This window comes from Macrotis lagotis, chromosome 1 (assembly GCF_037893015.1).
Source record: "Macrotis lagotis isolate mMagLag1 chromosome 1, bilby.v1.9.chrom.fasta, whole genome shotgun sequence".
Lineage (NCBI taxonomy): Eukaryota > Metazoa > Chordata > Mammalia > Peramelemorphia > Peramelidae > Macrotis > Macrotis lagotis.
In genome coordinates, this window is record NC_133658.1 from 905,194,688 (window position 1) to 905,219,359 (window position 24,672).

The 24,672-nt window shown below is 41.8% G+C and overlaps 2 protein-coding genes across 4 annotated transcripts in view; both read right to left on the reverse strand.

Annotated features, from left to right (window-relative positions):
• Positions 1 to 24,672, reverse strand: part of LOC141509577 (uncharacterized) — a 264,113-nt gene that overhangs the window by 38,167 nt on the left and 201,274 nt on the right. For all 3 annotated transcript variants that reach the window (XM_074219210.1, XM_074219209.1, XM_074219208.1), the window contains one exon: positions 9,926 to 10,012. In XM_074219210.1, coding sequence (XP_074075311.1) covers positions 9,926 to 9,956 — 31 coding nt within the window. In that variant the 5' untranslated portion in view covers positions 9,957 to 10,012. The remainder of the gene's footprint in view (positions 1 to 9,925; positions 10,013 to 24,672) is intronic.
• On the reverse strand, positions 18,843 to 20,529 carry LOC141491916 (olfactory receptor 6E1-like). Its single transcript, XM_074192648.1, has one exon. It carries the CDS (start codon positions 20,077 to 20,079, stop codon positions 19,045 to 19,047), a length of 1,035 nt encoding a protein of 344 aa, XP_074048749.1. The 5' UTR covers positions 20,080 to 20,529; the 3' UTR covers positions 18,843 to 19,044.

Below are 24,672 nucleotides of genomic sequence, written 5' to 3' on the forward strand. Positions count from 1 at the left end.
AAGAGTTGGAAATGTTCTTCTTTGGGCTTATATATTTAATCTCCTGGTAAAGTATTATTAATCCCCATTCCTGGAACCCAGTGAGGACTTTATAAATTCTTTAAGAATCTATTTATTAAGGGTGGCTAGGTGGCACAGTGGATAGAGCACTGGCCCTGGAGTCAGGAGTACCTGAGTTCAAATCTGGCCTCAGACCCTTAATAATTACCTGTGTGGCCTCGAGCAAGCCACTTAACCCCATTGCCTTGCAAAAACCTGAAAAAAAAATCTATTTATCTACCATGAGCAGAATGGAGTAATGACTCTTGTTTGAGAATAAGCCAAAAATGTTTTTTAACATGCTATTTTATTTTGCTCAAGATTACTGCATATGTTACCACAAATATTCTTGAATAGATGGATATGACTGATAGCAGGAAGTGGGGTTTGGATAGATTAGGCTGGTTTGAATAGTTTTCAGTCAGTTAAAATTGCTTTGATGTAGAATGCCTTTAGGTTAAAAAATTTTTTTCTAGAATGGTAGACGTGCATGGAATATAGAGTGATATGTAAATATATATTACTCTATATATACATGCTAATATAGAAATCCACAAGTATTCATGCATATGTCTGTATCTACCTATATGTAGATATATGCATATATCTATATATATATATTAAATATATACATATTGGAATGTGTTCATATGCATCTATGAATGTCTGAGTATATTCCAAGAGATGAATTCTCAGTCTGCTTTCTTGGCAGTTTGTACTCATCGGTACTAATTAATCATTAAAAAAAAAGAAATAACATCTGATATTCTTATGGGGCTTTCAAGTTTTGCCAAATGTATTCCTTCATATGATGATGTTAACAACCCTGCGATCAAGGTACTATGAAAAATGTTTCATTATATTGTTTGGAAAGCTTATTAATTATTATACTATTTAAATCTAACTTTATGGGGCAGCTAGGTGGTGCAGTGGATAGAGCACTGGCCCTGCAGTCAGGAGTACCTGAGTTCAAGTCTGGACTCAGACACTTAATAATTACCTAGCTGTGTGTTCTTGAGCAAGCTACTTAACCCGAATTGCCTTGCAAAAACCTAAAATAATAAAATAAAATAAATCTAACTTTGTGACCAGAGATCGTTTGAATCCAGAGATTATTTGAACCCAGAATATCTTCCTGACCTCAGTAATATTCTGGGAATGTAGGAGGTGGTGACAATTTTATGTTCCTTCACATCCTGGATCCACTCCAAAACAATTATGTTTTGGACCCACCCAGGTTTATGTTTTGGTATTGCTAATATTTTATTGAATGTTTCTATTTATTGATATGGCATTTAAAAAGGTTTGAGAAGGGGCGGCTAGGTGGTGTAGTGGATGAAGCACTGGCCCTGGAGTCAGGAGTACCTGGGTTCAAATCCAGTCTCAGACACTTAATAATGACCTAGCTGTGTGGCCTTGGGCAAGCCACTTAACCCTGTTTGCCTAAAAAAAAACCTAAAAAAAAAGGTTTGAGAGACTTAATTCCTGGGGAATTTAAACTTTTTATTAATAATGCCAGTATTTTAATAAAATGATGGTCATTTGGCCAACTGCTGCTTAGAACAAAGACACTCATGGTAGCAAGGTCATCACTTAAATGCCCTTTTGGAAGAGAAGTGCTCCTGAGGATGGCAATCAACTCTGATTGGTTAACAACTAATGAGAGGAGGAATTTACAAAGAGAAGTGAAGTCACTCCAATGAGGGGCTGTGAGTAACATCATGTCTCTCTTGAAAGGCCTATCCTTATACCCAAACAAAAGGATCTATATCCAAGCTTGATTGAATGGAAATCACCTTGGGCTAAAGATTTTTTGTAAGTTTAGGTGGAATGGTGTTAGGAATCTTTGTGAAATGACAAAGGTAATGTTTTAAATGTTTTAAAGACCCTCTTGGCCTCTTGTTGTTCTGCAAACATACTGGCTCGGTTTCTCAGGAGACCAGCATGACCAAACCCCTTTGCTTTTCCACAAGATCAGCATGACCTAGGTCCTTTGTATCTCCTGACATTAATCAAGAATCTCACTATACCAAGAGCAATGAAGTATGTATAAGAATATGCAACTGTTTAACCAATGTGTAATGATCTAACCCATGTGTAATCTTTAACATGATTGGTGCTTAAGCTGGTAGCATGAGTTGTCCATGAGTGTGGAAGTAGACTAGGATATAAGCAGCTGTGTGACCCTAATAAAATTTGGGATACTTTACCATCTCTGCCTCCCATCTCATTCAGTGCAAGCTGAGAACAGTTCTCTGCTGGCCAGAGAACTCAAGTAGTCAGTGCACCGTACAGAATAGGAATAGAGAAGAAAATTAGCTCAACCTTCAGAGACTGAGGTCTTGAAATGAAAATAATAGAAAAGGGGGGAAATCTAAATCTTCCCAAATCACTGTTTATTAATAATCATTTCACCCACTGATATACATCTCAATTTAACTTGGTTGAAAAAGCTGCACATTTTGCTGGTTCATGCCAGGACCCTTGTCTAAATCCTATTTATGCAAATCTCTCAGAGTCTAGTTGAGGGAGCCATATCTTTTTCCAGTTCCCTCTCCTCTACCGAATAAGTTTCCTTCTAAAACTATTTTAGATTTGGGGATTTATTCTTATGAGCGACAGAACCAATAAAGAAAGATATACTTATTTTTCTGATGAGGAATAAAGAGAAATTCAGTTTCAGCATCTTCTGGGGGTCACAGAGTCTATTAACAAACAATAGACGTTGTTTATTTGGTACTCTCTGTGTGCAATGTTTCTGCCCAGGATTCAGAAGAAGGATGGTCATTATTATCAGCTCACTTTCTCCAGAAACCTATCTGAATCTGATTTCTCCTCCAGCTTGCAGCTACTCCTCCTAGTAACTTCTGGATCTTGGGGTGCCAAAGAGACAAAAGAGTGGAGGTAGGGTCCAAGGAGAAATATAGTATGGAATATTTATTACAGCCCTTCTGTCCCAGGAAGACTATTTTGCCATTTATTCTTGCTCATTTATTAGCCTGGTGATTTGTATGTACAATGTCAGAGCAGCCTGCCATCTCAGCAAAGTAATCAATTGATTTTTCTACTTGGCAGGTTATCTACTAGATCACCTAAGGGAGAGAACATAATGCGGGGAAAGAGAGGGGGACACAAGAAAGACTGAGGAACACCAACATCAACCTGTCATACCATGGATGTAGATTCAGTAAAACCTATTGAAGGGAAAGAAAGCTTGGAACAAACATTATTGAGCATGAGGCACTATGTTAAGTAAGCCCTTTTCAGACATTATCTCATTCCAAGGAGGTAGGTCCTGCAGCTAGGAAACTTATTTCCTTACAAGTCTTTTGTCTAGGCTCTAAGTCCCTACTTCTTCAACCAATGCTCACAGGACAAGGAGTCGAGGCTCTTCAGCCTCCTGGCTTTCATCTTTTGGACACTCCAGTTTATCATTTTCTTTTTTAATCCCAGACCCTAAAACTGAACATAAGATCCAGATGAGCCTTAATGAGTTCTGAGGACACAGGCTCTATTATCACCATCTTCCCAGAAGCTATACACGCCCAGGCAGCTGGAGCTTTTTTGACTCTTATTTCACTGGTGACTCCTGTTGAGCATGTGGCTCCAAATAATGTGAGGAACACTTGCTATCTTTGATCCTCAACTGAATTTTATTCAATTGTCTAGTACATGTTGCTCCTTTTGGATCCTGAGTCTTTCATCTATTAGCTATGCTCCCAGCATTACATCATCTGCAAGTTCATTGAGCATGCCAGGTTTACCTCTGTCCAAGTTGGAAGGAAAAAACAAATCAAATAAGACAAAAGAAAAGAAGAGTGGGCTAGTAAAACACTTTTTGAAGATACAGAACAAAACAGAAGAAAGTCCAAAAAGAAAAGTCATCACAGTAATTTTAACATTATTTTAGTACAGAATGGTCCAGACAGAAACACTCCCATTAAAATAAAAGTACTTTTTTAGATACAGAAAGGAACTGAAGGATGTCAAGATAGAAACACAGTAAAGAAATTGAAGCATTATTTCAGGTGGGGATGGGGACAGAAGAATATCTAGTTTAAGAACACAGCTATAAAAATTAAAATATTCTCTTTGGAAAGGGAAAGGATGGGGGGGGAAGTCCAGATAGAAATACTGCTTGAGAAATTGAAGCATTCTTTTAGCACACAAGGGAACAGAAAAAAAATTAGATAACAACAGGGCCAGAGAAAATGAGGCAATTTTTTTGAACTACAGAAGGAAATCCAGAGAGAAATGTAGCCATAGAAATTGTAGTATTCTTTTAGGTACAGAATGAATTTCAGGAAGAAAAACAGTCATAGAAATTGAGGTATTTTTTTAGCTACAGAACAAAAATGCCAGAAAGCTGAATTAAAAATACAGATATAGAAATTATAGATTTGTTTATGCATAGAAGGGAACAGAAGAAAGACCAGTAAGAAACACAGTCATACAAATTGAGGTATTTCTTCTTATTAGTCCAGAAGGAAGAGACACAATTTTGAAAGATATACGATGATCTTATCTTTTGGATGCTGGAAAGACTGAAGAGAAATCTTTCCCTTTCAAACCAGGAGCTTCCCAATTCCCCAGTTTTGTAAGTTAATTTTAAAGGAGGGATGTGAACAGAATTTGGGAACCTAGTATTAGCAGAAGCTATCAGATTCTAGGCTAGATGAGAGCCTAGAATTATTGAGCATGTGGCTCCAAATATTGTGAGGAACACTTGCTATCTGATCCTCAACTGAATTTTATTCAATTGTCTAGTATAATTTTGGATCCTGAGTCTTTCATCTATTAGCTATGCTCCCAGCATTATGTTGCCTGCAAGTTCATTGAGCATGCCAGGTTTACCTTTGTCCAAGTTGGAAGGAGAAATAAAATCAAATGAGACAAAAAAAGAAGAGTGGGTTAGTAAAACATTTTTTGAAGGAACAGAACAAAACAGAAGAAAGTCCAAAAAGAAAAGTCATCACAGTCATTTTCACATTATTTTAGTACAGAATGGTCCAGACAGAGAGTAAAGACAGACAAGAAGAGCACCCTATGAAAATAGGACCTATGAGACCTCTCAGAGACCAGTTTCCTATCAGTACACACAGTTTCTGGTCCCCTGTGAGAGGGGGGGGTTCTCGACTTTCCAGCTCTAGAATCCATCTTCAAAGTCCTCTGGTTTCCAAATTCATCCAGTCAATTTCACAAGAGGATTGAGAACCTACAGACCCTACAGCGTGCAGAGCCCCAGGTAGAGAGATCACCTTAGTCAGGCTCCTGTCCCCAGGCAGCTATCAACAACTCAGTACCCAATGCAGAGGAATAATAAGAAAAAGCAAATTTTTCCTTAAAGGTTACCATTTGAGTCTGGACCTTGGAATTTTCTGAGACAGGCCAAACTTCAGACCTTCCCTTGGTTTCAACCTTGCCTCCCTGGGAAGGTCTTGGTTATTTCTTCCTATTCCCAGTCCAAGCTCCTCCTCAAACACTCGAGTATAGAGGGAATCTACTGTTCACCTGTGGTTCACAGACACTCAAAAAGTGAGCCCTAGGTGAACATATCCTTAGACTTTCTATTTTTTTTATTTTTCATAATTTGGCAAGGTAATGGGGTTAAGTGGCTTGCCCAAGGCCATGCAGCTAGGTCATTATTAAGTGTCTGAGGCTGTATTTGAACTCAGGTCCTCCTGACTCCAGGGCCAGGTGCGCTATCCACTGTGCCACCTAGCTGCCCCACCCTTAGACTTTTGATAGGGTAGATGTAGGAATTAATCTACTTTGCCTAGATGTTTCTCAGTAGCTTCCTCCATTAGAATATACTCTTCAGGAGCCAGCTGGTCCTGTTTTTTTATGGTAGCAATATACAACCAGGATTTTTTTGTAATTCTATCTTTGGGTAGAAAAGAAGCCCATGTAAAAGTCTCCTGATTCTCTGATAGCCTGTTTAGATGCCCATCCTCCACCCAAAACTCAGACTCTAATCTCTACCATGATTTTACTCAGAACCAAGATCTTACTCTAAGCTTCCCAACTCCACCTAGTAATATCCCCATATTTGAAGGAAAAGGGGAAGCCAAGTAGTCCTTCATTCAGGAAGCAACTATCTCCAAATCATTCCCCCAAAATTATCAGACTCAGAGACTTAGAGCCAGGAAAAGCCAGAGTCCATTTATACTCCTCCATACATTCTCCCAAAGAAGAAAGTAAGGGCCAGCAAAGTTGTCATATGTCCAAAAGCGTTATTTTTAAGTCCTATGAAAGAATTGGGATTTTAATCTAGATTCTCATATTTTGAATGGAGGACTCACAGGGAAGGGCTTGAGTTCCTGCATTGGATAAACCACACAATCGATCTTATTATCCATCTTAAATAGCCCGTCCACTATAGCCTATTTATTGCCAAAACCAATCTTTGATTTTAAGTATTTTCCCCTACCCTGAGTCATTGTTGTTTAGGCATTTAAATTGTGTCTAATTCTCCATGACCCCATTTTGAGGTTTTCTTGGCAGAGATACTGGAGTGGTTTACCATTTCCTTCTCTGGTTCATTTTATACATGAGGAAACTGAGGCTAACATGGTTAAGTGACTTGCTGAGGGTCGCACACTAGTAAGTGTCTAGCCTGAGATGTATGGGTAAATGGTTCACAATCTCTTCTCAAAAAAAAAGTGCAAACCATGCTTTTTAGTTTGAGTTTTTAACTTTTCTCCACCATTCTTCTGAGGTCTAGAGATTCAAACAAACAACAAATAAATTCTAATTTGTAGTCTTTGCAGAATCTATCTGATGCATAAATAATTCACCTTCATAATGTTATAGTCCCTTTTGTAGGGGCCAGTAGCATGCCCCTGCCCCTGGTCCAAAGTGAATCCTGAACCTTGAAACTGGCAGGTTCTCTAACACCCATTCCAATGCAAACCTAGCTTCAAACCATTTCTAATTGCAAGTCATAAAGGAGCAGAGGGATATAACAGAAAGTCCTAGAGCTGAGCTAGAAGTCTGGTTTCAATATAGTTACTAAGAGTGTGTCCTTGGCCATGTCACTTGCCCTCTGTGGCCTTTAGCTTGCTTATCTGCCAAATGGAGAGTAAGGATTAGCCTGGGTTAATTTTGAGATCCTTTCCATTTTTGAAAATCCTTCATCAGACCATCAATTCTTCTCTGCTCCTCTTCCTCTTTGGAAAGTTGAGGGGAATAAGGCTCTAAGAGAGGAAATGACTTGCTTAGGATCACACACTACATCAGAACTAACCTCCCTCCCATGCCCTGGTTCTGGTTCCTGGGCTCTTTCTCCTACACCTTCTCATCTCTCTAAGTGACTGCTAATCAGACCTGATGCCCAATACCTCCCTGCATTAACTTAAACCTTTTGCTTCCTGACCCCAAACATAAACTCACATAGACTTTTAAACCCCAACATACCTTCATTCTTTTTCTCCCTGGGCTCTGGGTAAAGGTTTGATAAGTGGGAGCTATCTTGAGTACTAGTACTAGGAGGGAGTGAGAAACAGAGCTCCAGAGGCTGAGAGCCAGGGTTTCAGGGGGCAGATGGATAATCATAATAGGAAGCAAGGAAGGAACAGGGATGTCAGATTTCAGATCCCATCTGGATACTGCTCTGAAGGTAGGGCTGTTGCTCTTGTTTGTCCACTGTTCTTATAGATCTTGACTTCAGGAGATGATGCCATGGCATGCACATGAACTGGATTTAAGTAAGTCAGGGCTACACAGAGTCTCCAGCCTCACTTTCTTCTCTGGAACCATCTGAGACCAGTGGCCAGATTTGGATCAGGGCAATTGGAGATGGCTCTGGATGCAGTGGGAGACCTTGGCTTTTAAAAGTTAAGGTCTTTCCTAGGTTACAGTTTGAATAAGGCAAAGCCAATTCAATGATTTAGATTAAGTAAGAGAGAGATGAGGCAAAGATACCAAGAACAACTAGTTTTACTAATAAAAAAAACTACTTTTACTTATTCAAAAAAAAGACCCTCAGGGTTTTTCAGTGATTGAGTGATTAAAGCAGGTTAGAAAGAAATGAAACAGGGGCAGCTAGGTGGCACAGTGGATAGAACACCAGCCCTAGAGCCAGGAGGACATGAGTTCAAATCCAACTTCAGACACTTAATAATTACCTAGCTGTGTGATCTTGGGCAAGTCACTTAACCCCATTGCCTTACTTTTTAAAAAAAGAAAGAAAGAAATGAAACAAAGAAATGGCCTTTTTTTTTGCACAGTTCAAAAGCAAAGAACTGAATAAAGCAAGGAGGGGAAGACACTCAGGGATTCTTGGCCAAAACAGAAATAATTGCTTTTTACTTTCAGTCTGAGCCCATTAGGGCCCAAACAATAACCAAGTGGTCAATCAAAAAGATTTCTTTAATTTCTCCCTAGTCTCTCCAGGAGAGGAAGAATAGAAGCAATCTCCTACCCTCCTACCTTTGGATTACAGATTTTGGGTTTTTGTATCTCTATTTCCAGAGACTTCCAATAGTAAATCAAAACAAAGGTGGAAATGGGGGGGGGGGGAAGGCCACTTTCCCTTTCCAGCCTGAACCCTATCTGCCCTCTAATCCCCAGGGAACCTAACTGGAGGTGAAAAGATTGCCTGGAGATCTAGTCAGTATAAACAAACAGGAGATGGCCACAAAGGGAGAGATCCCTGGGGCCTTGGGGCTACTTGAAGGCACTTAGGAAGCTCAAGGGATTTAAGGAAATAATTGTTCCTATTAAATGTAAAGTACAGAGCATCCTGGCTCTCTTCTTCTGGAATCTCTGGCTCATCCCTGTCCTTTTTATGCATGCACTACAACTCTGTACACAGAGCCCAGATGATCTCTGTCAAGGTAGGGGACATGGATTCTCTCTCCATCCTGTTCCTTAAAACTGTGTCCTTCCCAAGGGATGCCCAGGCAGCAAGATGCTCTGGCTGTCATTTCATCCTGCAGACCCTTATTGAGTTTGCATTCCCAATTGTTTTGAAGAACACTCACTGTCTTTGGTCCCAATTTCCATCCAATTCTTGAGTATGTGCAAATTTGTTTGCATCATCCAACATATTAAAGCTAGTCCTCTTGGCTTTGGGTTATCTCCAAGGTCACTGACAATACTTTATATCCTTTTATCCAAGTCATTGGGAGGAAAATGTCAAACAGCAAAGAACATGAAAGAATTTTTTTGAGATTCAAAAGGGAACATGAGAAAGACTACATAGAAACAGAACTTTGAAATATATGTGACTATCATTTGAGTTTTAAAAGTTCTAGAAGGGGGCAGCTAGGTGACATAGTGGATAGAGGAGTCAGGAAGACCTGAATTCAAACTCAGACTCATTTGATATGTACTAGCTGGGTGACCTTGGACAAGTCACTTAACCCCATTGCCCCACTCCCAAAAAGATTCTAGAGGGGAAAATATTGGCATGTTCTCTGTAAAAGCAGAAGGGACCCCAATTTCAAAGTCTTGGGTGTTCTCTCTGGAGGTGATCTCTGGCACAAGAGGAGAGGACTTAGTGCCAGCAGAAGGGAGCAGATGCTAGCCTACGGGAAGTAAGGATGGAATGGAAAAGAGAAGCAGGAAGGAAGCCCTCAGAAAATGGGAACCCCATACAGGTCTCATAGACTAGTTTCCAATAAACCAAAGCAGAGCCTTTTCCCCTGAGATGGGGATCTGACACTTCTTGCTTTTATTCAATCTAAAATAAAAGACATTTGGTTTTCAAATTGCCTGTCTCAATTTCCCAAGGAGTAAATGTCTCCAGTGAGCAGAGGCCCCAGATGGAGAACTTGGCTAAGTCAGGCCCCTACCCTTGGGCAGTGACAAGCCTCACTTCAAATTTGAACCCAATCAAAGGAACACAATAAGGAAAACAAATTTGCCCTTTAAGGTTACTCACCTACAGAGTCTGGGTTCCTGGGATTCTCCATTGAGTTCCAAAGAGGGCAAAATGTCCACTGTTCTCCTGGACTTCAGTCTTGAGAACCTGCAAAGGTCTTGGTTATTGTTTCTGACTGTTTCAGAATTTAAACCATTCACAACCCAAACTCCTCCTCATCCATTCAGGTAACCTATTACAGAAAGAGTTCCCTTCCAAAAGGACGTTCAGAGGTCCCCGGGTGAAGGGTCTCCCTGCCCACCCCCCAAAATTTTTTGTGATGGTCAGAGATGGGGTTAATTAACTCAGTCAAGCTACTTCCCACTGGTCTCCACAATGTGCTCTCCTTTGACCTGGTCCTGCTTTTGTTGTTAATGTTTCTGGCTGGGGTTGGAGATTGGGGAGAGAACAGAATGCTTTAGCTGCAAAAAAGGACTTGTTCCTAGTAAGAACTCTATAATTGTTCATTGACTTTGCCTTCCCAGACCTCTTCTTCACTCCCCCCCCATCCAAACTCTAATCCACACATTTTCCTGAGGAAGAAAGCAAAGTTATCAATTGTCCAAAGTTAAAAATATACAGAAGTGTTAAAGAAAAAAAGGAGAGAAGACATAAATTTGAACTCAGATTCTTACACTCTCTTAATCAGAGTTCACAAAGAAGGACTAGTTTCTGTACTGGTGTTCTCCATCATAAATCTAAACTCAAATCTCCTTAATCCTAAAACCAATCTTTGATTTTAAGACATTTTCTCTTAGTCCAAGATGTGCTGATAAATAATTGACAATTGATTTTCAAAAAACAAACAAACAAACCCAAATTATACACATGGCACTTTTAAATTTGTTGATGTTCAAGTCATGTTCGATTCTTTGTAACTCCACTTGGGGTTTTCTTGGCCATGATACTGGAGTAATTTGACATCTCTTCCTCCAGGACATTTTTACAGATAAGGAAATCAAGGAAGAGGATAACAAACTGTTGCTAGGACCCTTTTGGAAATCTCTAATTCCATTCCCCCATTTCTTTCATTCTTGTCCAACATCATCATGTCCTCTAGTTGCAGCTAAGTTGCTCCTCAGGGAGGGCATTCAATAAATACAAGATTTCACTGAATCAGGGATCTGCTCCTCCCAAGTAATTGTAGAACCCAGCTTCTGCAGCCACTGAGGACCAAAATTCTCGTCCCTGACAAGGATCCTGGAAGAACCCAGCACTTCCAAAACTTGAGATTACCTGAAATGTCCTGGAGGAAGAGATGTCAAATTACTCCAGTATCATGGCCAAGAAAACCCCAAGTGGAGTTACAAAGAATCGAACATGACTTGAACATCAACAAATTTAAAAGTGCCATGTGTATAATTTGGGTTTGTTTGTTTGTTTTTGAAAATCAATTGTCAATTATTTCTCAGCACATCTTGGACTAAGAGAAAGAGACCTATGTGGAAGGAAAAATGGAGAACTAAGGTCCATCATCTCCTAAGCCCGACAGCTTCTGGACACACTAATAATACACGAAGGTGGCAGATGATGTTTTGGGGATCCAGAAAGCAGTGAGAGTCCATGGAGCAAGGAGATCCCAGAAAGGACAAAAATTTGCATCTCACCAAGAAAGCTTCATCAAGGAAAGAAAACAGTGTACTGGATTGGGAGGTCCCTGATCTACAGGTCACACCTCCTCAAAGAACCAGCAGACAGATTCAGCAGAGCCTTCTCATGTCTTTCCTGGGCCCAGAGCTATACTGAGAAGATGAAAAGGGAAGTTGCTCTTCTCTGGCCTTTATTTTATTTATTTGTTTGTTTGTTTGTTTTTTGCAGAAAGGGGAAAAAAACTTCACTTTGAACCCAGTTAGAAATCCCCATGCCATGACAGAAAGAATCTCAGATCCAAAGCATAATGGAGCTGGCCAAGAGTTCACAGGCACACCCAGATTACGCTTCTGGACAGGTCTCCAATGGTTCCCCCAAATTGCTTTGTTTGAAAACCAGTGAAGGAGAGTCTTTCTTCCCAGAGGTTGTCCACAAACTTGGCAATTTGGGACAGCACTAATTGATTTTTTTTGTGGGGGGAGGCAATTAAGATTAAATAACTGGTTCAGGGTCACATAGTAAGTGTCTGATATCAGATCTGAACTCAGCCCATCCTGACTCCAGGGCCAGTACTCTATCCACTGCACCCCCTAGCTGCCTTGGACAGTTCTAATTGTGAAGAGCTTTTCCATGCATAGTGAGGAAATTTGCCTCTGATTGCTTTCTTTCACAGTCTGTTTCCTGGGAAACTGGGAAGAAGATTGAAGATAGGAGAAAGGAAGGCTCCCCATTGGCAGAGGTCTTTATCCCCACCCCACTGCACCTCGACTTCATTTAATCCAAGGCCCTCCATCCTGGGTTGTTTCTGAGAATCTATGAACAGTATTTGGGGGAGATCAGGAGATGTCCACTACACTGAAGAACCTGGATTCTTGGGGAACAAGCTTGGCTCACAAATACAGAGGAAGCTGGAGTTTGTGGACCAAAGCCTCCTAGTCTTAGCAGATGGATGGAAGAGCAACTGAGGATCAGCAACTTGAAAGACTCCAGAGAGAACAACAGCAGCCCAGACAGTGATGGCAAGTCCCCTTCAAAGTGTGTTTTCTTTTTTATTATTGAATTTCTCTGCATTGGGATCCCCAACCCAACTGGAAGCTCTTGGAGTACAGAGGTCTGAGTTAGATGATCTCTAGAGCTTAGGGCCTTACATATGGTAGTAGCTAATCCTCAATTATGGAAGCTGCTTGAAGGGATGAAGCAGACAATGCTAACAAGAAGTGGTGTGACTGGTGCTATGCAACATCTGATGCCATCTGATACTGAAACACAGGAGAAGGTTGCAGTTGTCTTGCCATCCATGTAACACTGGGAAACTCTTCACCTTCAAAGGTTCAGATTCCTCATTGTTACCATAAAGGACTTGGTTTAGATGCTTTCTTGTGATCACCAACTCTATGATCCTTTAAATGACTTCACCTTCCCTTTGGGCTCATTTTCAATGACTGCGAAGATAATTATTTTGGAATAAATAATTTCTAAACCTCCTTCCAGGAATAAGGGAAAGTAAAAAATAAGAGAAAATGAAAAATCTATGAGGTTCCGGGCTGAGGTTTATCTTGCCTAGACTCTAGAGTATCCAAGTTGTTACCATTCCTAAATCAGAGAAGGGAAGTGATGATCAGAGAGAGAGGAATGGCATGAACTAAAGCCGATCACAAGAAAAGGAGCAGAATTCAGACCCAATAGCTCAGTGATTTAGTTTTGTTAGTGGGACCCCTCATTTTACTGAAGGAAAAACTGGTAGCCAAGGAAGGGAAGGAGTCTAAGTTTGCAGAGCTGCACCCTTAACTAGCTGTTTGGACCCCAAGTTCCAGGCTCTTTCTAATGTGCTATGCCTTGTATACAATAACATAGAATTCATAGGAATGAATTAAGCAAGAGATGCCAGGGCATGGTGAGTAAGAAGTTGGAAATCCATAGGCACCTATACCTGAACAAGCATCCATTCAGTATTTCCACAAGTGATCATTCACCCTCTGCCTGAAGAGCACAGTGTGGAATTCATTCCACTCTGGGATGACTCTCACTGGTTGAGACTTTATTCTGACTCCCGGACTCCATCTGTCCCTGCTTCTCTGCTCCTTTCAGCCTTGGTTCCTAGTAGAATCTGATCCAGGGAATCCAAGAACCTAAGAACTTGGAAAGAATCTCAAGATCAGCTAGTTCAACCCTCATCAGAACAATAATAGCTCTTAGAGGAGTCCTGGTAGAAAAAAAATTAAGATGATTTCACCAACTCAGAAAGCCCAGATACCAAACAACAGAGTGGTAATAGAGAGTGGAAAGAATTTGATAGTTTTGGAGAAGGGGAGAAAAATCTTCTGTCTCTAAATCAGAAGTCAGTAAGATAAAGGACCCAGGGGACTCTGACTAGGCAACCAAAGATTCATTCAGATATATGAGGAGAAGAGTCAAAGGAGTTACCAAAACTCCTCTTTCCTTTGTAACACATTGGAGGAACTCTTCAAAGGCAGCCCTCCATGCCCTGAGGACCCAGCATCTTGGATCTTTCACATGTCTTGAATTCTGAATTGATCAAGAGGTATTCATTAAGTCCCTGCTAAAGTTTCTATTGTTTATAATACAGAATTAGACCTAATTGGTCTCCTTGGAACCAGGTTCTCCCTTCTCTAATCTCTCTTCCACAGAAAAGATAGTTGCATGGCACAATGGATGGAGCACTGGTCCTAGAATTGGGAAAAACTGAGTTCAAGTCTAGCTGTGAGACCCTGGTCTAGTTGTGGCACTTAATTTCAATTGGCCTCCAGAGAGTAATGGGGGTGATCAGTCCAGGTTTCAAAAATCAGATTTGTTCTGGACTTTCCAAGACAAAGAGAAAAATTTGTATTTCATTCTGGTTTTTGTCCCTTGTTCTTGAAGATAACTAACATGGCATCACTATTTTGGAGTGAAGGTACAGTGTTTCCAACTGGCTGATCAGACTAGGGCGACCACAAACAAGACTACATGAACAAATAGTCCAAATTTCATCCTAAAGGTTAGGGGAAGCTTCTTAGTCAGGGGAATAATGGGGAAGATTCTATCTTAGCAGCTGGGAGGAAGAAAGTTTAGAGAAGTCAGAAACTGAATGAATTGAGAGACCATTGCAATAGTCTAAGCAAGAAAGTGATGAATTAGATGAATTAGCCACATGATGTGATGTGATGATGTGATTAGTCACATGAATGAAGATGAGACAGCAAAAATGTTGAAGTCACAGAAGCCACCAATCTTGGCAGTTGATTGGCTATATAAGGGAAGGTAAAGGGGGCAGTTAAAGATGACTGACATTGGAATTTGGGGTGTCTCAAAGAATGATGATGTTCTCATCAAAAGTAGGGAAGTTAGGAAGGGGGAGGGTTTGCAGGGAAAGATGAATTTTGATCCTATAACCACGTGTGTCTCCCAAGATTTTGTCGTGGTTCATCTTCTCTTCTCTCTATATACTATTTACTGTTGTGACTTCCTCAGCTTTCATTGATTGAACCAGCAGCTCTATGCAACTAATTCTCAGATCATATTTTTTGGCTCTAACCTCTTTCCTGACCTCTGGTGTGGCATCTCCAACTGCCTATTAGGTATCTCAAACAAGACATCTTATAGACACCATAAACTCAACAGGTTCAAATTTGAACTGTTTTTATCCAATCCCTTTCCTCTTCCTATCTTCATAATTACTGTCAAAAGTAGATGGGGTGGCTAGGTGGCACAGTGGATAGAACACTGGCCCTGGAGTCAGGAGGACCTGAGTTCAAATCCGGCTTCAGACACTTAATAATTACCTAGCTGTGTGGCCTTGGGCAAGCCACTTAGCCCCATTTGCCTTGCAAAAACCTAAAAAAAAAAAAAAAAAAAAGTAGGCCCAACCTCCCAGTTAATCAGGTTTACAATCTAGATGCCTTCCTTGTTTACTTACTCTCTCTCACTCCCACTACCCATAAATTGCCAACTCACATCATTTCTATCTTTGGGAAATCTCTCCTAAACCACCTGTCTCTTCTCCTCTGACACTGCCACCGTCTTGGTACAAGCCCTCACCCTATCATTCCTAGACTATTACAAATGCCTGCTATGTGGTCCCCTTTCCTCCACACCAGTATGGTTTTCACTCAAGTTCAGATTTAACTATCTCTCCCCCCACCCCAACCTCCAATCAAGCAACTTCAGGGGTCCCCTGTCACTTCCTGGATTAAATATGAAATCCTTTCCTCTGGTCTTTCTAACCTGCCCCTCTCATGCCTTTTTAGCCTTCTTATGAAAAGAAGGAAAGTGGGGCAGGCAGATTATTTTAGGTGTGAAAGGAGTCAACAGAGGGAGCCTCCTGTGAGAAGTCCTTGACTAAATTGCAGGTCTGTAAAGCCAAATTGTATGTGCGAGGGAGTAATATGGAAGAAGGAAGGTTGGAAAGTGCTGGGCTGGGAAGGGTGTCTGGTTTTGTACTTGATTCTAGAGGTGGAGAAAAGGGATCCACTGTTGCTGAGCAGTGGGGGTGAGATGGTAGCACCTGTTCTTTGCTAGTTTGTTGTTCATTTGTTTTAAGTCATGGCTGATTCTCTGTGACCCCAATTGGAGTTTTCTTGGCCGTGATCCTGGTGAGATTTGCCATTTTCTTTGATGGCTCATTTCATAGATGAGGAAACGGAGACAAACAGGGTAAAGTGACTTGCCTGGGGTCACACAGGTAGTGAGTATCTGAAGTAGGATCTAAAGTTGAGTCTTCCTGACTCCAGACCTGGCACTCTATCCACAGTAACACCTGGCCACTCCAGGATCTATATTTTAGAAACATCATTCTAGATGGATCAGATCAGGGAAAATTTTGTTGTAGCAAGATGAATCAAAGCCAATGGGAGACTGTACTAGGGTGGTAATCATGGAGGGGGGTATTATAAAGGGGAAAAATGATAAGATTTGCAGTCTGACTGGCTAAATGGAGAGTGAATCAGTGAAAAATCAAGGGTTCTTTAACTCTTTGTATCAATTAAATTGGAAACAAGGATGACTGAAAACATAATGATGCCCTGAGTTATAATACAAAAGAGGTATTAGAGATATTGCAATGAGAAGTTTTAGAGGAAAGACAATGAATTCTTTGAACATATTGAATCTAAGATGTTTATTGGACATGAAAATGAAATATCCTATAGGCAACTGGTGATACGGAAATGAAGCTGAACATACCAATATGAAAATCATCTGCAGAGAAATGATCACTGAATCCACAAGAGCTCATGAGTCTAAAAGATGAGTGGGGAGAAAAGAAACAAAGACTTGAGGTATGGAATGGATGGAGGTCTGGCTAAGGAGAGTGAAAAGGGGTGGGTAGAAAAGCAGGAGAAACAGAACACGGTCCGCCAAAAGCAAGAAGGGGAGAGAGTCCTAGGAGCAGAAAGTGATGAATAGGGTCCAATGCTACAGAGGCCAATTAGCAAAGGAATTCAGAGGAGGTGATTTGATTAGGTCATTAAAGCATCTCTGGGGACTTTGGAAAGAGAAGTTGCCCTTGAGTAAGGAGATCTAAAGGCAGACTGCAGGTATTGGGAAGAGAGGGAAAGGAGAAAAAGAGGCACACACTTTATTCCTGTTAAATAATTTTTTTCATTAAAGATTTCATTTATTTTGAGTTTTACAATTTATCCCCTAATCTTACTTCCCTCCCCCACCCCCACAGAAGGCAATCTGCTAGTGTTTACATTGTTCCCATGGTCTACATTGATCCAAATTGAGTGTGATGAGAGAGGAATCATATCCTTAAGGAAGAAACATAAAGTATAAGAGATAGCAAGACCTGTTAAATAATTTTGCTGAGGAGAAAAGACACACCAAGAATAGACACCAGAATGGCAGCATCGAGTAAGGATTTGTTAAGGGTGAGTTAGGCTGTGTCTGGGTGGTTGGACAGGAGCCACTAATTAGGGAGAGATTAAAGAACAGAGACAGTGGGCATGATATTGTTGGATGGATATTCTGCTGGAGAAGAAGGGGTTGTTAAGGGTGCCTCTAGAGGGATTAGTCTTGGAAAAAAGTAGGTTAAAGATAGAGGTGAAGAAGGACATAGTTGGTGATAATGGCAGAAGTGTTTGAGATTAGAAAGGAAGAAGAAATTCTGAACAACCTCCATTTTTCAGAGAAAAATTAAGTGAGGTCCTCAGGTAAGAATGAGGTGAGAGGAGAGAAGACAAAGTATTAGTAGAACTTTTGTGATGAGTTGGATTGAGAAATGGTTAGGAAAATTGGAGGAACAAAACCATCTATCAACGTCCCCAGATAGATGAGCTTTTCCTTAAAAAAAATTAAACTGTCCTTGGGACTTGATTGGCTCAGGGAACTCAGGACTGGACCATTCCTGGTTGCTGAGAGGTCCAGCCCTTTCTTGAGGCTGGGCCAGGTAACAATAGTGGTCAACACAGGAGTAGGGGAAATGCACTCAGGTCAAAAAACAAGATGTGGTCACTGAATATCTTCATTGAAATCCTTCCCCTGCTATGGCTAAGCATCTATTTTGACCAGCATTGTATGAAGTTCCCCATCACAGCCAAATAATGTTCAAAGCTTCTCTGGGGACTTAGAGAACCTTGGAAATCCAAAGAACTTCTACTTTGACTTTGGAATTGTGAGGTATGTCTAGCCCCCTCTGTCCTAGCCTTCTCATGAGTGTTGGTGCAGGACTGTGCAGCCAGGGTCCATACTGCTTGTGTGGAGAAGCTCCCTTGGTGAAGCCAGCATTTCAGCTTTCAGCAGCTGGGTGATCAGCTATCCATCCATTCCCCTCTAGGAAGTGACCATGATAAGCAGCACATGGGCTCCTCAGAGTGGTCATCATTTGTAAAGTTCTGCCACTTCATCTGATGAAGGCTCAGGGGGCACAAGCCCACTCTGCCTCTTACTGGTTCTGAGACACTGGGGAAACCCCTTTACTTTCCTGGCCTTTGTCAAAAGAAGCATCTGACCTAGGTGGTCCCTGTGACTCTGCAGCTCACCTTTCTCCCATCTGCTCCCTGTTCCCTCCTGAATCTCCTTTGTCTCTTACCTTCTTTTTATGCCTCCTCTCCCAATCTTGTCCTCTGCTCACTCTTACCATCCAATTCCCCCCTTTCACAGCATTTCTACATCTCCTTGTATTGAGCTCTCCATCCATCCTGTCTCTATACCCCCTCTACTTTCCCTCCTGCTTTCCGCCTATAGTCTTTCCTTTTGTTTCTTTCTCTTATCTATCACATCTCTTTCTGTCCTTGTCTCCTGCTCTCCCCTCTTCTCTCTCTCTCTCTCTCTCTCTCTCTCTCTCTCTCTCTCTCTCTCTCTCTCTCTCTCTCTCTCTCTCTCCTGTCCTCACCTTACTCTTCCTTTACAAGTTCTGTCCTCAAAGAGAGAAACAGCAAGTTTCTGAGGGGAGGTCCCTTAGGCATCATCTTATTCAATCACTTTATTTCACAGAGGGTAAAATTGAAACCTAGAAAAAGAGAAGACTTTCCCAAGACCACAGAGCTATTGAGGGTAAGTGCTGAATCTCAGACATAGGGCTTACGATTCCCGAGACATAACTCTCACTACTACACCATCATCTTCCTCCCCCTCTGCTTCCTCTGATCCCTAGAAGCTTCAAAGTCTGTCAGTCCAATTCTGAGATGCCTTGAAGACTCCCTTCCTTTGACCAGCACATCCCTGCTGACCTGCTGTACCAGCTTATTCCTCAGGCAATAGATAAAAGGGTTCAATAGGGGGGCAACAGTGGTGTTGAAGAAGGCCACTCCCTTGTTGAGGTCTAGCTGCCCTGTCTGGGTGGGGCGGAGATACATGAGGATGCAGCTACCATAGGTGATGGAGACCACCAGGATGTGGGAGGAGCAGGTAGAGAAGGCCTTGCGCCGACCCTGGGCGGAGGGCAGCTGTAGAAGGGTCCAGATGATGCAGAGGTAGGATGCTGCTGTCACAGAGAGGGTGCCAATCAAGGTACACAAAGCCACCAAGAAAGCAAACAGTTGCAGAAGTCTGGTGTCAGTGCACACCAAAGCTAGCAGGGAGGTGCTGTCACAGAAGAAGTGGTTGAGTAGTTTTGGTCCACAGAGTGGCAGAAGGAAGAACCAGATACAAGGCCCTGTGAGGAGGAGGGAGCTTCCAACCCAACAGCCCAGCACCAGCCCCAGGCAGGTCCGGCTGGTCATGAGAGCTGGGTACCTCAGGGGATAGCAGATAGCCAGATATCGGTCCACAGACATTACAGCCAACAGGAAGAACTCCACAGTGCCCAGGATGAGATAAAGGACCATCTGGGAGAAACATCTGGGAGGGGAAAGGCTCTTACAGCCTGTGAGGAGATGGCTGAGAACCTGGGGGGTGATGACTGAGGTGAAGCCCATCTCCAGCAGGGAGAAATTCCTCAGGAGATAATACATGGGGGTTTGCAGGCGGTAGTCCAGCAGGGAGAGGACCACGATGAACAAGTTACCAAGCAGTGTCAGCAAGTAAGTGGGCAGGAGGACAGCAAATAACAGGAGTTGCATCCCCCAAAGATCTGTGATGCCAAGCAGAATGAACTCGGTCCCCTCGGAGTGATTTCCCAGTTCACTCCACCCTTCTGGAGACATCTGGAAGGGGGCAGAAGGAAGGTCAGAGTCTCTCTAAACACAGTCTTGCTTCTAGAAAGGACTTCAGAAGATCTATTTACACTAAAAAATATTCATGGCATCTCTTTTTGTGGTGGCAAAGAACTGGAAATTGAGGGGATGCCCATTTATTGGGGAATGGCTGAACAAACTGTGATATATAATTGTGATAGAATATTACTGTGCTATAAGAAATGATGAGCAGGATGGTGTTCAAGGATAGTTATAGAAAAGCCTGGAAAGACTGATGTAAAGTGAAGTGAGAAGAACCAGGAAAACACAGTAACAGCAACAGTGTAAGGTGATCAAATGCCATCAGTAAAAGAATTTATTTGGGACTCTAATTGAGATAATCAGATCAGTTTCCTGCTTTCGTAAGATGTTCTTTCTCTAATTGTTGATGTACTGGGAAAGCCAACTTGAAGTTGCAGTTAGAAGAGGACCAGGCTAATTCACACACACAGCCTGCCTTCAGATTTTAGCTGGACACAAACCTTGAAGAAGACAGAGGCTAATATTCAGATTTATAACACTTAATTAGAGTCCAGTTTTAGGGGAGCTAGGTGGCGCAGTGGATAGAGTACTGACCTTGGAGTCAGGAGGAGAGGAGTTTGAATCCAGTCTCAGATACTTGATTCCTACCAGCTGTGTGACCTTGGGCAAGTTACTTAACCCTGATTGCCTTGCATCCAGGGCCATTTCCAGTCAACCTGATTCATATCTGGACTCAGATGGTTCCAGAAGAGAAAGTGAGGTTGGTGACTCAGCGCACACACACCCCCCGCCGCCCCCAACTCAAATCCAATTCACACGCATGTCATTGCATCAACAACCTGATGTCATGGTCTTTGAGAACACATCATCATCATCATCATCATCATCATCATCATCATCATCATCATCATCATCATCATCATCATCAGCTCTTCCCAGCAATACAATTATCTAAGACAATTCTAAACTACTTGTGATGATAAATGTTATTTGCTTCCAGAGAATGAACCGGTGAAATCTGAAAGCAGATCAAGCTATACTATTTTTTCACTTTACTTTGGGTGTTCCCCCCCTTCTTTCACAACATAACTAATATGAAAATATTGCATGACTGCATGTAATATAACCTAAACTAAATTGCCTGTCTCACAGAGGGAGAAGGGGGAGTTAAGGGATGGAGGGAGAAATGCTTAAAATAAATGTTAAAAATTGTCTTTACATGTAATTGATGGGAAAATATAATGTAAATTTTTGAAAAGAATGCGAGCTCCTTACAGGCAAGGACAATATTTTGATTTTTTTTCCCCTGGCAGTTATCACTCGGGGGCTTGCAGGCAGCAGTTCATCTGGGAGAGGACCACAATAAACAAGCTGCCTAGTGGGGTCAGCATGTAAAGTGGGCAGGAGAACAGCAGGAGCAGCAGAAAGATCTATGATGCCAATAAATACCCCCCAAATAGCAATAAGTCTACTACGTGTTAAGCAACATTAATGTTAAACATGACAAAAATGGAAATATGATTAACCTAATTGTCAAGGAGATGGGGAGAGAAAGGAGGGAGGGAAAATGTGGAATACAAAAGCTTACAAAAAATGAATGTTGAAAACTGACTTTGCATGTTGGAATAATACATATATAAATATAAATTAAAAATTAATGTAAAATTGCCTTTACATGTAATTGAGAAAAACAATTTTTTTTTAAAAAATGGACTTTAGGGACTGATCCCAAATCAATTGATTACTTACATCTATTTATTAAGAGATAAATAAATGTTGGGTACTTTGTTAAGCAGTAGAAATATATGGTGGCAAGGACAACATGTAAATAAAAGAGATACAGTGATATATGTGAGGTAAACTGAAAGAGGAGCAGAAGGGGCGGCTAGGTGGTGCAGCGGATAGAGCACTGGCCTTGGAGTCAGGAGTACCTGAGTTCAAATCTGGCCTCAGACACCTAATAATTACCTAGCCGTGTGGCCTTGGGCAAGCCACTTAACCTCATTGCCTTGAAAAAAATCTAAAAAAAAACAAAACAAAACAAAGAAAGAGGAGCAGAAGCAGTTCTAGAGGAAAGAAGATGAGGATTGTGCTGAGATTTGAAGGAAGCAGGGGTGGGAGGGAAAGAGAGGTATGGGAAACAGAGCATATTAATGGAGGAGCTAGAGAGGGTCAGCGATAAGTGAGGAAATGCAGGAGACTACTGTAACTGGGTCTTCCGGTGGATGGAGTCTGTCAAAGCAAGACTGCAAAGGTAGGAAAGGGTCAGCTTGTGAAGGACTTGGAATAGCAGGCAGAAGCCCTCCACCCCAATCACTTCCAGCAGCCAGTGGCCTGATCCAAGGAGGGTGAGATGGGAAAACCATAGGAGAGAGAGTAGCAGTGTCCAGGATGGATTCTGACTGAAGGGACCTTAAGTGGGGATGAGCCCACTTTCATGGAAGAGGAAGAGACTGGTGCTAAGAGAGGTGATATTCAGTGAGAACAGATATCTAGAATAGTTGGTGATTGGAATTAAAATAGGTGGTTAAATTGGTAGATCAGGGGATCCTGCCCTGTGGCTTCCCTCATGTCCACCTCAAATCCCATGTTTGCAAGAAGCCTTTCCCATTCCTCAGAAACCTTAGTGCTTCTCCTCAGAAATAACAGCCCCAGATCTTCTAATACTAAAGCCAAATTTCCTTCAAGTGAGAGGGGTGATGGGAAAAGTCTCTTCTCTGTTCCAGATTTTCCCAGTGATCATGGATTTTTATCTCTCCTTATATAAAACCTAGAGAGCTGTATTTAGTCTCTAAATGTTCCTCACTTCTCCCAAAGTACCTTGATTGAAGTCCCTGAAGAGATCTCTTCCTGGCTAGACACAGACTCCCTCATAGGACCCTCACCCAGGACCCCTGGTCCTTCTAACCAATTAAGAGTAAGCAACACCTCCTCCAAACCCCCATCTCCCCTTAAAATCTAAAACTGTTTTAGGTGATGCAACAAGATCTGCTGAAGGAACTGGTGATGACTAGTGTGTAAAGGAAAAAACTTAATAAGGCAGTGGAAGAGCAGTCAGTCACACTCTTCAGGGATCTAAATTTTGGTCATATGGAAGAGGGAATAGAATTGCTCTTTTGAAAAAGAAGGAAATTACAGATTTTGATTGATTTCCTTGGAAAGCAGTGAGTTCATCTTAGATGGATTCCTAGGACCATAATCTAGAGATGAAAAGCACCACAGAAACCTGGGTGGTCTCCTCCTCATTTGATAGATGATGAAATTGAGGCTGAGAAAAGGGAAGAGATGTTCTTTAAGTCACCCAGCTAATAAGTACAGTTGGCATCCCAACCCGAGCTCTCTGCCTTTCTCCATGATAATTAAGGTCATCCATTCTACTGTATAGTAGATCATTTGTTAAGGGAAACCCTTGGTCAGATATGAATGATACTAGATGTTCTTTTTATCACTGCCAATATTAGCTCTGAATGTCTGAGGTCCTCACATGATGAGGGTTGGACAATGGAGATATCCATTTCCTCTGATCTCATTCTCTCTTATACCAGGTCAAGGGAAGTTCCCATGGTTGCCCTGATGGGCTGACACTGAGATAATCATAATCACTAATATTAAACCTGGAAAAGGTCATGGAGAACAATTAGAAAAAGCCCCTTCCCATTTTAGAGATGAGAAAATAGCCCAACAAAAGAAGGGGTCTTCACACAGTCACCACAACCTGCATATTTTCCTATAACATCCTTTGTGGATGGAGACTGAGACCTAGGGACAACTCCAGGGTCCCAGAATACAAATGTGGTTGAACTGAGACTTTAGACCACAGTCTTATGACTCTGATATCAGAGTATCCCCAAGATGACCCATGGCTCCTTCACTCCAGATCCCAAAGCCAGGCCTGGCTGGATGGTTTAGCACTCCATCGATCTAAAGTCATACAATTGTGAATTTCGGGGACCAGGGTCCTCCTGAGCTCTAGGGAATCTTGAAAATCCAAGTATAGGCTTTTCTGTCAGGGCCTGGTGAGTTAAGTCAATTTGTGACTAGACAAGTGTTTTTGAAATGGTTGCTCTGTCCCAGATAGTGTCCTTTCCTGAGAGATGAGAGACATAGCCACGTGGTCCTGAGACCCTGGGCTCAAGTCAACTCCATCACTACTAATATGCTGCTTTGCCCCAGGTCAAGGTCATCTTCTCTATGGGTCTCAGTTTCTTCACCCACAAAATAAGGAATATGGTCGAGTTGAGCTATCTCCCAGTTCCCTGCTAGCTTAGTGATTTGAGGAAAAGTCATTTTGCAGGGTAAACTTTATCCAGGGCTTAGGACAAAGAAGATCACTATGTGTGAAGAAACATTCTCTTTACCTTTTGGAGTCTCAATTTCCTTCTCAAAAATGGGGTTAAAAAATCCTGCCCCGTCTCTCATAGAGTTATTGTGGGAACAGGGTTATGGCAAGTCTGAAAATGAGGAAGAGTTGTTCTTACGCTCTGGAGGTAACCTCTGACACCACTCTGGGAAATCAAACCACAGGAAAGACCCACTGGCCACACTTTGTGGGGCTCACAACACATTTATCACAACAGCCTT

Coding starts and splice junctions, on each gene's coding strand:
- LOC141491916 (XM_074192648.1), bottom strand. CDS start 20,079: ATGTCTCCAGAAGGGTGGAGTGAACTGGGAAATCACTCCGAGGGGACC.